Source organism: Triticum urartu, chromosome 7 (assembly GCF_003073215.2).
Source record: "Triticum urartu cultivar G1812 chromosome 7, Tu2.1, whole genome shotgun sequence".
Classification (NCBI taxonomy): Eukaryota; Viridiplantae; Streptophyta; class Magnoliopsida; order Poales; family Poaceae; genus Triticum; species Triticum urartu.
In genome coordinates, this window is record NC_053028.1 from 596,423,528 (window position 1) to 596,438,311 (window position 14,784).

A 14,784-nucleotide genomic window follows, 5' to 3' on the forward strand; every position below is an offset into this window, starting at 1 on the left:
CAAAAAGAGAAAAAAACAAACAAACAGGAAAACCCCAAAAAACGCAATGAAAACCGACAAAAAATAACAAAACAAAAAGGGAAAAAGCCCACACGGAAGCTTCTAAAACCGGTCCGAACCGGTCTATAAGAATCTTCTCAAAACCACTCTCAGGAACCGGCCCATTAGAGGAAGCGCCAGAAGTGGGATGCTTGCGCGACCAAACCGTTCGCTCATAACATGAATCTTTTTTTTTTGAATACATCATCACGTACCATATTTTTATAGAAGGCCGAAGACAATTACAAGAGACCTTTTGCTGCCAACAGCAAATGTAACACACACCGAGCTAATTCAAAAAAAAACTACCCGAATATCGTGTTTGGTTGGGGGTAACTAGAGCCAGAGAATTAGAATTGAAGGGGTATGAGACTTCAAATTTATTGTTTGGTTGGAGGGATTGAAAATTCACAAAGGAAAGAGGCATGGAACTTGAGACTCCAACTCTCACCGTTTTATTAACAGGGGAGGGGATGGAAGTTGGAAGGAAATTGTTTAAGTGAGTCAATCTTAACCGTTCATCCTAATTTCCTTGTCTAGTCCCATGTCAATTCCCATGAACCAAAAAAGAGAGTACAATTTCTTCTCAAATTCTCACACATAACTTCTATTACACACCAAACAGAGGTTGAGAATAAAATGACTTATCCCATGTCTAATCTCGATCCAACTTCCTACTCTAAATTGTAATTCCCCTTCTCAAATATTGCCAAACATGTTGTAAGGAGAACAACAAAGTCACGTCTTGTGATTGTAACACACGCCCAAACCACCACAGCAGGGCCCAGCCGCCGCCCAAAAGGCCGCCATCGCTCACCTGGCCGGGCGAGCGCCGCTGCCTCCCATGGCCGAGCCACACCTATGCACCGCCGCCTCCCATGCCGGTGCCTCCCAGATGACACGCCGCCGCACCTCCTCCGCGGGAACCCGACCGCACACAATCGCCCCGTTGTGCGCCTCGCCCTGCACCGCCGCACCACAGAGGCCACTCTCCCGCGCGAGGAAGGCCCGTCAGGGCTCGCGGACCAGGTCCACCGCCTTCCTCTGGAGCCGCCCGCGCGAGCGGCCCGGGAGGGAGGGGACTGCCTACTAGGGTGTGGGGGGATGTATGGTGGAAAACACAAACCTTGAAGGAAGCATCGTGCGGTTTGGAGATTAGATGAGATGGTAATACATGCATCCATCGGCAGACAAGGATGGGCACTAGCTCAGCAGCAACGCCACACGACGTGGATGGATGTACGTAGTACTTGTAAGGAGACACCTCTATCTCTGTAGCTTGTGCTTTCACTTCGTTTGTAGCTCGTCCTTTCCCTTTACCCACCAGTGCAGCTGCCGGGAGGTAGGAGAGCGACGCCGTACTACTTAGCAGCGGGGCCATGTTTACCACGTGTTAGATAATAATGAGAATAAACGAGACAGAGAGACACGGATTTTTACGTGGAAACTCTTGCGGGAGAAAACCACGGACGCACGAAGGCGCAATCACTATGAGGAGGAGTATTACAAGCACGAGACGACAGACCGTCTGAGGTGCGACTACATGGGGTATATAAGAGGGGCAACACATAGGAGTCCTTGTAAACAAGTAAACGAGTTGTACTCGTACGCGTCGACGCCAACGCAAAAGCCCACACCGGTTGTACTACGTCTAGTCCAACCCGGTACTAGAATTTGGATCACAATTTAACAATCTCCACCTTGAGCCAAATTCCCTCCAGTAGTCGAAGAAAGTGAATAACTCCATCCAAATCAGCATAAACACCTTGTGCGTCAAAGTCCATAGGACTAGTGAGAAATACCAACTAAGCCTGAGCAAAGCTCAAACTTATTGGTCGGAACTGCCTTTGTCATCATATCAGCTGGATTATCATGAGTACTTATCTTGCATACCTTCAAATTGCCTTCAGCAACAACATCTCGAATATAATGAAATCTGACATCAATGTGCTTTGTCCTCTCATGATACATTGAATTCTTTGTAAGATATATAGCACTTTGACTGTCACTAAATACGGTAGGGCAAGATGAATCTCCACAAAGCTCAGAATACAAACCTCTCAACCAGATAGCTTCTTTGCATGCCTCAGAAATAGCCATATACTCGGCATCAGTAGTGGAACAAGCCACAATAAACTGCAAAGTTGCTCTCCAACTCACAGCACAACCACCAATGGTGAAAACATAATCTGTGAGTGATCTTCTCTTATCCAAATCACCAGAAAAATCAGAATCAACAAAACCAACAAGTCCATCTCTAGATTTCCCAAACTGTAAATAAGCATTAGAAGTACCACGCAGGTATCTGAAAATCCACTGAACTGCTCTCCAATGCTCTTTTCCAGGATTAGCCATGTATCTACTAACAACACTCAATGCATATGATAAATCCGGACGAGAACAAACCATGGCATACATAAGTGAACCAACTGCACTCGAATAGGGAACTCTAGACATGTACTCAATATCTGCATCTGACTTAGGACATAAAACTGATGATAATTTGAAGTGTGCAGCTAACGGAGTACTTACTGGCTTGGCATTATGCATATTAAAACGACGAAGAACTTTATCAATATATCCCTTCTGACTGAGATACACTTTTCCAGATGGTCTATCTCTGGATATTTCCATGCCAAGTATTTTCTTTGCTGCACCCAAATCCTTCATCTCAAATTCATTACTCAATTGCTTCTTTAGTTCATTAATCTCTGACATACTCTTTGCAGCAATTAGCATATCATCAACATAAAGGAGCAAATAAATAGTTGAACCTTTGACAGTTTTCAAATAAACACAACTATCATAATTAGACCTTTTGAAACCTTGAGAGAGCATAAAGGTGTCAAATCTCTTATACCACTGTCTAGGGGATTGCTTCAATCCATAAAGAGATTTCTTTAACTTACAGACAAGCTTTTCTTTTCCAGGAATAATAAAACCTTCAGGTTGTTCCATATAAATATCCTCTTCTAATTCTCCATGTAAGAATGCAGTTTTAACATCCAATTGTTCAAGCTCAAGATCATGCATGGCAACGATACTGAGTAAAGTGCGAATAGAGCTATGCTTCACAACAGGAGAAAAGACTTCGTTATAGTCAATACTTGGAATCCGACTATAACCTTTAGCAACTAACCTTGCATATATCTTGTCTCATCATTAGGAGAAACACCTTCTTTCCTCTTGAAAACCCACTTGCAACGAATAGATTTCTTCTCTCTAGGTAATCTTACTAAATCCCAAGTGCCATTCTTTTCAAGTGATTCCATCTCATCATGCATAGCAGTCATCCACTTATTACTATCACCAGAAATAATAGCCTCGGAATATGAAGAAGGCTCAGCATTACCTTCAATATCTTCTGCAACAGATAAAGCAAAAGAAACAATATTGCACTCTTCAATTAATCTGTCAGGTTTATTACTACCCCGTCTAACTCTGTCACGTGCAAGATTCCAACTGGGTGGAACAATAGGCTGATTTGGAGTGGGAGTGACATGATCATCATTAACGACGGGTTCATCATGTGCATCAACAATTTCATTACGAGATGTATCACCTGAATCAATAACATGCTCCACCTGAACAGTAGACTCCTGAACAATAGGCTGCTGTTCACTCTCAACGGGAACATTAGTAGATGAAACATCATGTAACATAACAGATTCATTAAAGATAACATTTCTGCTAATAACAACCTTCTGGGTTTCAGGATTCCATAATTTAAAACCTTTAACACCAGACTTATAACCAAGAAAGGCACTTAACAGCCCTAGGCTCCAACTTTCCATTATCAACATGAGCATAAGCAGTGCAACCAAAAACTCTCAGCTGTGAATAATCAGCAGGTGAACCAGACCATACCTCAATTGGAGTTTTCTTATTAAGAGCAATAGATGGTGAATGGTTAATAAGATAACAAGCAGTGGAAGCGGCCTCAGCCCAAAAACGCCTATGCAAACCTGCATTGGACTACATGCAACGGGCTCTGGAAATAATGGTCATGTTCATACGCTCAGCAACACCGTTTTGTTGAGGTGTATAAGGAACGGTGTAATATCTGACAATGCCTTCAGACTTGCAATAATTCTTAAATTGCTTAGAACAGAATTCCATACCATTATCAGTGCGAAGTATTTTTACCTTCTTTTCAGTTTGTCTTTCAATCATAATCTTCCACTCCTTAAATGCTGAGAATGCTTCATATTTATGCTTCAAAATAAGGCCAAACTTTTCTCGAATAATCATCAATAATAGTCAGCATATAACTAGCACCACCTAGTGACTTTCTGCGAGATGGTCCCCATAAATCAGAATGCACATAATCAAGAATACCTTCGGTTGTATGAGTCAAAGTGTTGAACTTCACCCTCTTGTGCTTGCCGAAGATACAATGCTCACAAAATTTCAATTTACCAGGTTCATATCCATTAAGAAGACCTCTCTTATTTAACTCTGCTAAACCAAGTTCACTCATATGTCCAAGACGCATATGCCAAAGGTTAGCAGCATCACAATCAAAATTCTTTGAAACAACTGAAGTAGCGTTACCTGAAACTGTAGAACCTCGAAGGTAATAAAGACCATTGGTCGAACTTAAGTCACCTTTCATCACAACAAGGGAGCCTTTGGTGACCTTCAAAACACTATCTCCACCTGAATACTTGTATCCCTTTGCATCAAGGGCACTCATAGAAATAAGATTTCTCTTCATCTTCGGAATATACCGAACATCTGTCAAATTTCTGATTATGCCATCAAACATCTTGATTCGAATAGAACCTATGCCTTCAATCTTGCATGGTGAATTATCAAAACCCAAAACGGAACCAGCAGAAGTAGTGGAATCAAAAGTATTAAACCAATCTCTATGTGGACACATATGAAAAGTGCATGCAGTGTCAAGTACCCACTCATCATTGGTCTCAGCACATCCAGCAATAACGACAAGAGCATCACCGGAACTATCATCACGAGCAACGTTAGCAGAATTTTCACCTTCTTTGTTACCTTTCCTCTTTTCCTTGTTCTGCAACTTGAAACACTCAGAGATGTCATGCCCGTCTCTCTTGCAATATCTGCAATATTTCTTGTCTCTGGATTGTGACCGGCCCCTGTAGCCGTTTTTACGTTTGCCTCTGTTTCTATTATTGGAGTTCTTCTCCTTTGTCCTGCCACGAACAGATAATCCCTCTGCTTGGGATGAACTTGAACCATCATGAGGCACCATCAATTTCATCTTCTCCTTAGAGTTCAAAGCTTTATAAACTTCATTAAGCGTGAGAGTATCACGATTGTATAATATGGTGTCTCTAAAATTGGTATAAGAACTTGGCAGTGAACAAAGTAACATTAAAGCAGTATCTTCCTCTTCATACTTAACCTCCATTGCAGCTAGATCGGATATGATCTCTTTAAATTCTGAAATATGATTCAAAACATTACCTTCCTCGGGTAACCTGTGCAGGAATAATTTTTTGCTTCAGATGCATCTTGCTGGTGAGATCTTTAGTCATCCCTTCCAGCTTTTACCATAGAGCGGCGGCAGTTTTCTCGCTCAAAACTTCCTGCAAAATATTATTATGCAAATGGAGTTGAATTTGTGACAAAGCCTTACAATCAATTCTTTTCTCCTCAGCAGTCCAGTCCTCAATTCGCTTCTTCCCAAAACTATTCAGTGCTTCATCGTAGTCGGACTGTGCCAACAACGCCCGCATCTTGACTTGCCATAGGGTAAACCTTATGTCACGATCCAGCAGCGGAAGATCATACTTCATGGATGCCATGAGTCGATAAAACTGTGTACACAAAGTAGTACAAGGCAGTAGAAAAATTCTTGACAGAATTTAATATGCGGACAAAAGAACAGAGTAAATAACGCCTGATGGTCTCGCGTGAGCACGTAGCAATCGGGAGCAGAATCTGATCTTGGCTTCACGTGGAGCAAGTACTAGTTGGCTGATCTACTAGTACTAATACTCAGGAAGCAACAGAGTAGCGATCGATTGGAAAATCGCGTAGCAGGCTAGCGGCTCGGCGGATCGGCTCCTCTTCGGCACTTGAACCAAACGATTTGACAGCTCACGGCAGGGTAGTGCCTGTACGTGCAACAGCAGCGGCGGCTCGGCGGATCGGACGACTGTAGCGGGCGCACAGCAGCTTTTGGAGCAGAATTAATCTGCGATGTCCTGTCGGTCTCGGCTAGAAATCGATCCGATGGATCGACGGACGCGTGCGCCGCCGCACGGACAGAACCCTAATCTCTCGTCTCAAATCTCGTATCTGAAACTTCAGCTCTGTATACCACTTGTTAGATAATAACGAAAATAAACGAGACAGAGAGACACGGATTTTTACGTGGAAACCTTTGCGGGAGAAAACCACGGACGCACGAAGGCGCAATCACTATGAGGAGGAGTATTACAAGCACGAGACGACAGACCGTCTGAGGTGCGACTACATGGGGTATATAAGAGGGGCAACACATAGGAGTCCTTGTAGGACAAGTAAACGAGTTGTACTCGTACGCCTCGACGCCAACGCAAAAGCCCACACCGGTTGTACTACGTCTAGTCCAACCCGGTACTAGAATTTGGATCACAATTTAACACCACGCAATGAGGCTTGATGAGAGTACTGTTTGGTAGAGTACTAGCGATTGTGAGCACTGACGCGAACCGCAGCGGCCTCTGGTTGCCCTGTCCAGCTTTCAGGTCCGCTGCTTCTCTCGGAAAACGATAGTGCTGGTACTAGGAGCTAAACTCTTTCAGCCGTTGGGGCTGGGCAGGCCAGCCAGCAGAGCAGAGCAGAGAGCAGAGCAATCTTCAGCCACAGTACGTACCGCGTACCGGCCATGGCCCCCGGCGCCGTCAGCGAGCAGCCAGAGCAAACGGTTGCCCTGCTCGACCGCCCTCCCGCCGAGGTCTCGTCCCCCTCTCGCGCTCTGCCTGCCTCCATGGCCATGACTGTCTTCTCTACGATTCAAATTATTTTCTCCCTTTTGGCTTGACCGACGGACGGGGATTTCTGTCGCAGGGAGCGGCGGAAGCGTACGCCGCCGACGGGTCTCTTGACTTCCACGGGAACCCGGCGCTGAAGCGTCGCACAGGTGGATGGCGCGCGTGCCGCACACTTCTCGGTAATCTTTCATGCTTGCTATTGAGATTTTTCTTAAGGAAACGGAAGCACTCCTACGGCGTATCCATGGCTGAAATCTTGTGGTTGTTTTCCCCTAGTTGCCTTGTGGTTGTGGATCACCAAGGCTCTCCATGTTAAACCTGCTTCTGCATCTAAAAAACGGCTTCGTTGGATTCTTCTCAAAGTAAAGTCATCCGGGCCGGCTTGTCCAAACAGACCAAGTGCCCAATCCCCATGAAAAATTGTTTATGAATGGCCTGGCCTGCTTGATGGAAATAACAAGGCAATCATGGATGGATCGATCATGTCCCTCAACTCTCTTTGGGCAGGCATATGATGAAACAAACTTGCAGTCTTCGTACGGATGACGCATGCTCCACTGTACCATTGCTCTACATTAAGTCTCTTGCATTTTCATATATCCATCTTCGCGACAAGTAATTCGAGACAGAGGGAGTACTAGCAGTTAGAAGAAAACTTCACAGCCAACTGACAAGTCGATGTGCTTACTGTTTACGTCGATATATTTGTTGTATGCGTAGTACGAGCTTGCGTGATTAGAAATGAGTATGAAATTAATATTGTCAATGAAATATTCATGATTTATTTCTAAATTAGATTAATCAAAAAATTGCCTGATTATGATATTTTTCTATTCATTTTCACCTTCTTCGACGGGGATGTGCAGGTATCGAATTCTGCTACAACCTATCGATCAATGGGATCACGTGCAACCTCATCACGTACCTCACCGTCGTCCTGGGCAAGGGCAATGTTGCGGCTGCAAGAAGTGTCTCCAGCTGGCAGGCCACCAGCTCGGTCATTCCACTGGTCGGCGCCATCTTGGCCGACTCCTATTGGGGAAGGTACCACACCATGGTCATCTCCTTCTCCACCTTCGCCGTGGTACGTCGATCGCATCAACAACCCTAGACAGTACAATAAATCACCACTCTGCATCTTGAGACGCCAATTGAGATATTCAGATTGCGGGCTACTTTGATTTATATTCTTTTATTAGTATATATTGATTGGAGAATCTATTTCTGTTAGAAAAGATTGGTATTGCGCTTTGTTTTTTTTTGACAGAAAACTCCTCCTTTATTCAAGCATCAGAACAGTAGCATGGTTTACAAGCAACCGGATAACCGCACTAGGGGCAGTATCCAACCAACAACCAGTAGTAGAAAATTTTGCTAACCTAGCAAACTCATGAGCTACCACATTACTCTCTCTATTACAATGAGCATAAGTGACATGATTAAAATCTAAGGACATGAAATAACAATCATCGAATATGACACTAGCAACCGATGAAGAGTAGCCCTTCTTTAGAGCTTCTACCACTTCCATACTGTTGGAGTTGATCTCGATCTTGCTACACCCTGTTGTACGTGCTAGATTCATCTCAAATCGTACTGCAATAGCCTCTGCTGTAAAAGATTGGTATTGCGCTTCGTTGATTTTAGGACGGGTGACCACACGGACGTTTTCTCTGACCCATTTTGCATTAGCATACCAAAGAACAATGCCAGCGAGTTCAACCTCATGGATTTTTGTTGTTTGAAGTTTGATTGATATGTTTTTCTTTTCCTTTTGCTTGCAGGGGATGATCCTGACAGCTCTCTCGGCGTACGTGCCGCTGCTCGTCAAGAACGGCATATCGAACGTGGCGTCGGTTCAGGAGTCCATCCTCTTTCTCGGCCTTTACATTATCGCGGTCGGAGTAGGCGGTCTCCGGCCATGCCTGATGTCCTTTGGCGCCGACCAGTTCGACGAGGGCGACCCGTTGGAGCGCAGGGCGAAAGGCCCCTTCTTCAACTGGTACGTGTTCACCATGTACTGCGGGTCGACGATAGCAAGCACCGGCGTCGTGTGGGTGCAGGACCACTACGGCTGGGCACTGGGCCCGACGATCCTGGCAGAGGTCCTCGCCGGCGGGCTCTCCTGCCTGGTTGCGACATCGCGCAAGTACAGGTTTCAGCCAACCCGTGGCAGCCCACTCACCAGAGTGTGCCAGGTCGTCGCCGCCGCCGTGAGAAACTTCAATGCCGAGTTGCCGTCCGATAGCTCTCTCCTCTACGAGCTGCGAGAGGACAATCCGGTGATGAAGGGATTTGAGAGGATAGAGCACACTACCGATCTTCGGTTAGTTCAGTGATGACTCTGAGATTTGCTCGTGTTGTTTGCTATATCAGATATACTTGACACGAGACCTAAGTATCTGCTGCTTACTTGGTCAGATTCTTTGACAAGGCAGCCATTGTCGCGCCGTCGAACAAGGGGCCGGAGGGGGCAGGTGCGCCGGCGTTGGGCAGTCCGTGGAGGCTCTGCGCCGTGACGCAGGTGGAGGAGCTCAAGATCATCGTGAGGATGCTGCCGCTCTTGGCCACCATCGTGTTCTTCTACGCCGTGGCGGCACAGGTCCCATCGACTTTCGTGGAGCAGGGCATGGCGATGGACACCGCCGTCGGCTCGGTGCGCATCCCGCCCGCGTCCATGTCCACCATCAACGTGCTCACCATCGTCGTCCTGATCCCGCTCTACGACCGGGTGTTCGTGCCGATGGCCAGGCGGCTCACCGGGAGGGAGAACGGCATCTCGGGGCTGCAGAGGATCGGCGCCGGCCTCGCCATGCCCGTGCTCACCATGGTCGCCGCGGCGCTTCTCGAGACTGCACGGCTCCGCGCGGCAAAGGCATCGCCGCTGGCGCCAAAGGCGACGAGCGTGCTGTGGCAGGCACCGCAGTACGTGCTGGAGGGCGTGGGCCAGGTGCTCACCACCATCGGGCAGTTCAGCTTCTTCTACAGCCAGGCGCTGCCCGCGATGAAGACAGTATGCACGGCGCTCGGGCTCCTCTCGATAGCAGCCGGGGACTACCTGAGCTCATTCCTGTTGACGGCCGTGCAGTGGGCGACGGCGACGGGCGGCGCGCCGGGGTGGATCCCCGACGACCTGAACAAGGGGCACTTGGATCGCTTCTTCTGGATTATGGCCGGATTGGGCTGCCTGAATCTGATGGCTTTTGTGAGCTGCGCCATGAGGTACAAATCAAGAAAGGCTTGATGCAAAGGATGTGGCAGCAATTTCATCAGCAATCGTTAGCTATATTCACGAATACGAAGTATGAACACAATTAATTTACAGGTATGATTCGCCTGTGAAAAGAAGAGACAAACTGGATCATGGCACAATTTGGAAGAGGAAAAAGTGTTCACATCAGATATAGCTTCAAATTAAAAAGTGATCGACATGGAAGTTTTTTGTCTCGTCGAAACAAGGAAATTTGATATTTTTGGTCATCTCTATCCGAAGTCGTATGCAACCTCGAGACAGAAAACAATGCGCTACCACATCGGGTTCTCAAGATGGTCACACCATCCAGCCAAATTCAGGTCGGACTGTCTGGCGATACCCGGACAGAGGCCTGTCTGAGACATTGTCCGGCTAATTACACAGAGAGAACACCGGGTTCAAAACCATCCTGAACAAAGTGCCAGACAGTCTAGATATTGTCCGCCCAAAGTTTCGTCCCTTTTCCTTAGATAAAAGGCATGAAAACCCAACTTCAAACTAGTGAAGCCACCAACCAGCTAGGATACAATTGGGCTGATTACAAACCCAAAAGCTTGGAGAAAACTAAAAGATTACAGACATAGAACAAGCAAGACTACAAGCAGCACAACAATAGGCGAAAACGCCACCACGTAGAAAGCAAGGAGGACCAAGCAGTCCGAGCTCACATCACACACAAGAACAGAGGCATCCAAGGGGCACCAAAATAGCAGGGGAGAAGAGGATTGTGCCTGCATGAAAAAAACATCGACTGTACTACATCCCTATCGTGGTAATGCAGGAGGAGAAACCCATGTCCCCCTTACGTCCAAGCCGCGCCACAACATGGGAACGCCGTCCACCGGCCAACCGAACACGACAATCGCAACTACGAAGGATAGCATAAGCACATATCGCACCTCGTCTCCACTACCAATGAGGACCCCAGAGAGCACTGTATATCAGCCGCCACCAACCGAACACAAAAAAGTCACCAACCCCGGCCCTACCCCTAGACAACGTCTCCAAGGAGGACCGCCGCCATCCTGTCAACATGACCAAGGTTTTCACCAGACAACAAGGTAGAGGAGGAGACGGGGGATAGGAAGCTCGAAACGCCCTCAAGAGGGAAATCAGTAGGAGCACCGTCGTCAAGGTTGATGTGGAGTTGACCAGGGGTTTACCCCATTCTAGGGCTCCCTCCACTACACCCTATGTGCCAGTTCTGGTAGCCCGAATGGGACTAGATCCAGAACGGCAACGGAGGCCAATTGCGATGGGAAGGATCGTGTTTTTTCTGTTGCAGTAGTTATACATTGAGCTTGAACACCCTGAAGATGACCTTGGATAAAAAAACAAGCATGTAAGTTTTTTGTCTCGTCGAGACACATTTTTTTTCTTTTGGGGTCATCTCCATGAAAGGTCATATGCAGCCCGGAGTACTTGTAAACAGTGTTGTTGTACACAGATACAGAGATGGCCACACTGTCGACCAAATTCAGGCCGAATAGTCCAACCAGAGCGGGTGTGGTGATTCTAAGTTAAGTCAATTTTTGGCACTTTTGACACACGTGGGTGATTCCGAGTTAGATTAATTTTGGTCACTTTGGACAGGAATTGGAGTATCTTCTTGTACGGAAAGTCGAGCCACCTCATATATAGCTATGAGGTGATGACCAATTGAACAACAACACACAATCGCAAATGCATCTACTATTTTTTCATCTAATTTTTCATCTCTCATTTGTTCTTGATCCCCCGTTCTTCGTGTTGGAGAGAAGCGATTCTCGAGGATCTAGGGGCGGCTGAACCGACATAGGGCAATCCATACCTGCTGCACTCCCTGAAAGGGTCCCTCCCGCCCGACGTGTGGTTTTTGGGTCATCAATAGTTCTCGCCAGCGTGTCTTGAGGGTTACGCTCCTAGTGAGGCCCCTCTGCCGACTTTGTCTTGCGTTTGTGCTCGACATCGGGGATATACCGTGATGTGTTCACGTGCGAACACACTTTTTGCCGACCATGCTGGGATGGAAGATCAAGACTCACCATCAACAATGTCAGCCCCCCCCCCCCTTAAACTTGCTGATATGGGTGCCAATAGAGTCATCAAGCCTGGTCTTAATGAGCGATCAGAGGAACATCACCAAGCCTATGAAGTACACAAGAAGCAGACCAAACAGGCTTATGATTGGCTCAAGAAGCGGCGAGAAGAGGAGGATTTGTAGGAGTTTCTTGCAAAGATCAAGAAGGACAGTCATGGAAAAATCACTTCGGTTAGAGAAATAAAGTTCCTTGCTCTTCACGACACACAAGATGAAATCATTGTGGGCAAAGTTTTTTCTCGAGAGCAAGTGGTTGTGATTGAAAGTCCTGTTGGTAAGGGTGACGTGATGACGTATAATTAATTTATATGAACTATTAATGCTCAGAAAAATATGACTTTGTCATCTAGTGGTAATGTTGTATCTGCTAGCATAGAAAATCCTAATTCAACTTTAACTATTTCATCGGCGACTCCCATGTTGTTGAGGTTTTAACCTAACCAGACGAATCAACTTGGGGGTTGCGCCTACGTGCCCTAGTACTATTATGAGTGTGCCTGATTCGGCGTTGATGCTGAATCACTTTGTCACACCACTCATAAACACAATCATATTTATTCCTCCGCCGAAATAGGGTTTGGCACCCGCAAAAGGAAATATGCCCTAGAGGCAATAATAAAATTGTTATTTATATTTTCTTATATCATGATAAATGTTTATTATTCATGCTAGAGTTGTATTAACCGAAACTTAGTACATGTGTGAATACATAGACAAACAGAGTGTCCCTAGTATGCCTCTACTTGACTAGCTCGTTAACCAAAGATTGTTAAGTTTCCTAGCCATGGACATGTGTTGTCATTTGATGAACGGGATCACATCATTAGAGAATGATGTGATGGACTAGACCCATCCGTTAGCTTAGCACTATGATCGTTTAGTTTATTGCTATTCCTTTCTTCATGACTTATACATGTTTGTATGACTATGAGATTATGCAAATCCCAAATACCGGAGGAACACCTTGTGTGCTATCAAACGTCACAACATAACTGGGTGATTATAAAGATGCTCTACAGGTGTCTTCGATGGTGTTTGTTGAGTTGGCATAGATCGAGATTAGGATTTGTCACTCCGTGTATCGGAGAGGTATCTCTGGGCCCTCTCGGTAATGCACATCACTATGAGCCTTGCAAGCAATGTGACCAATGAGTTAGTCACGGGATGATGCATTACGGAACAAGTAAACAGACTTGCCGGTGATGTGATTGAACTAGGTATGATGATACCGATGATCGAATCTCGGGAAAGTAACATACCGATGACAAAGGGAACAACGTAAGTTGTTATGCGGTTTGACCGATAAACATCTTCGTAGAATATGTAGGAACCAATATGGGCATCCAGATTCGGCTATTGGTCATTGACCAGAGATGTGTCTTAGTCATGTCTACATAGTTCTCGAACCCGTAGGGTCCGCATGCTTAACGTTTAACGACGATATGTATTGTGAGTTATGTGATTTGATGTACCGAAGGTTGGTCGGAGTCCCGGATGTGATCACGGACATGACGAGGAGTCTCGAAATGGTCGAGACATAAAGATTGATATATTGGACCATGTTATTCGGACACTGAAAGTGTTCCGGATGGTTTCGGATAAAACTGGAGTGCCGGAGGGTTAACGGACCCCCCCGGAAGTTATGGGCCTTAGTGGGCCTTAGGGGAGAGAGAGGGCCACAGCCAGGAGGTGGCGCCCCCCCAAGGGGAGTCCGAATAGGACAACGGGAGGGGCGCGACCCCTCTCTCCCTCTCCCTCTCCCTCCCCTTCCTTCTTCTCCTAGTTGGACTAGGAAAGGGGGGGGAACCTACTCCTACTAGGAGTAGGACTCCCCTCTTGGGGCGTGCCCTAGGGGCCGGCCGGCCCTCCCCTCCTCTCTCCTTTATATACGGGGGTGGGGGGCACCCCATAGACACACACGTTGATCTTTAGCCATGTGCGGTGCCCCCCTCCACAGTTTTCCAGCCCGGTCATATTGTGGTAGTGCTTAGGCGAAGCCCTGCGTCGGTAACTTCATCATCGCCGTCAACACGCTGTCGTGCTAACGGAACTCACCCTCGGCCTCAGCTAGATCAAGAGTACGAGGGACGTCACCGAGCTAAACATGTGCAGATCGCGGAGGTGTCGTGCGTTCGGTACTTGATCGGTTGGATTGCGAAGACGTTTGACTACATCAACCACGTTACTTAAACGCTTCTGCTTTCGGTCTAAGAGGGTACGTAGACACGCTCTCCCCTCTCGTTGCTATGCATCTCCTAGATAGATCTTGCATGATCGTAGGATTTTTTTAAATACTGCGTTCCCTAACAACGGCATCAGAGCCATGTCTATGCGTAGATGTTATATGCACGAGTAGAACACAAAGAGTTGTGGGCAATAATAGTCATACTGCTTACCCGCATGTTATACTCTGATTCGGCGGTATTGTTGGATGAAGCGGCCAGACCGAC

The 14,784-nt window shown here is 46.6% G+C and overlaps 1 protein-coding gene across 1 annotated transcript; it reads left to right on the top strand.

The window, feature by feature from the left end:
• The first annotated feature begins 6,718 nt into the window (after window positions 1–6,718).
• On the top strand, window positions 6,719–10,454 carry LOC125522476 (protein NRT1/ PTR FAMILY 8.3-like). Its single transcript, XM_048687536.1, has 5 exons — window positions 6,719–6,964; window positions 7,078–7,180; window positions 7,868–8,085; window positions 8,786–9,327; window positions 9,423–10,454. The coding sequence occupies exons 1-5, from the start codon at window positions 6,896–6,898 to the stop codon at window positions 10,243–10,245; spliced, it is 1,755 nt and encodes a 584-aa protein (XP_048543493.1). The 5' UTR covers window positions 6,719–6,895; the 3' UTR covers window positions 10,246–10,454.
• The last annotated feature ends 4,330 nt before the right edge of the window (window positions 10,455–14,784 follow it).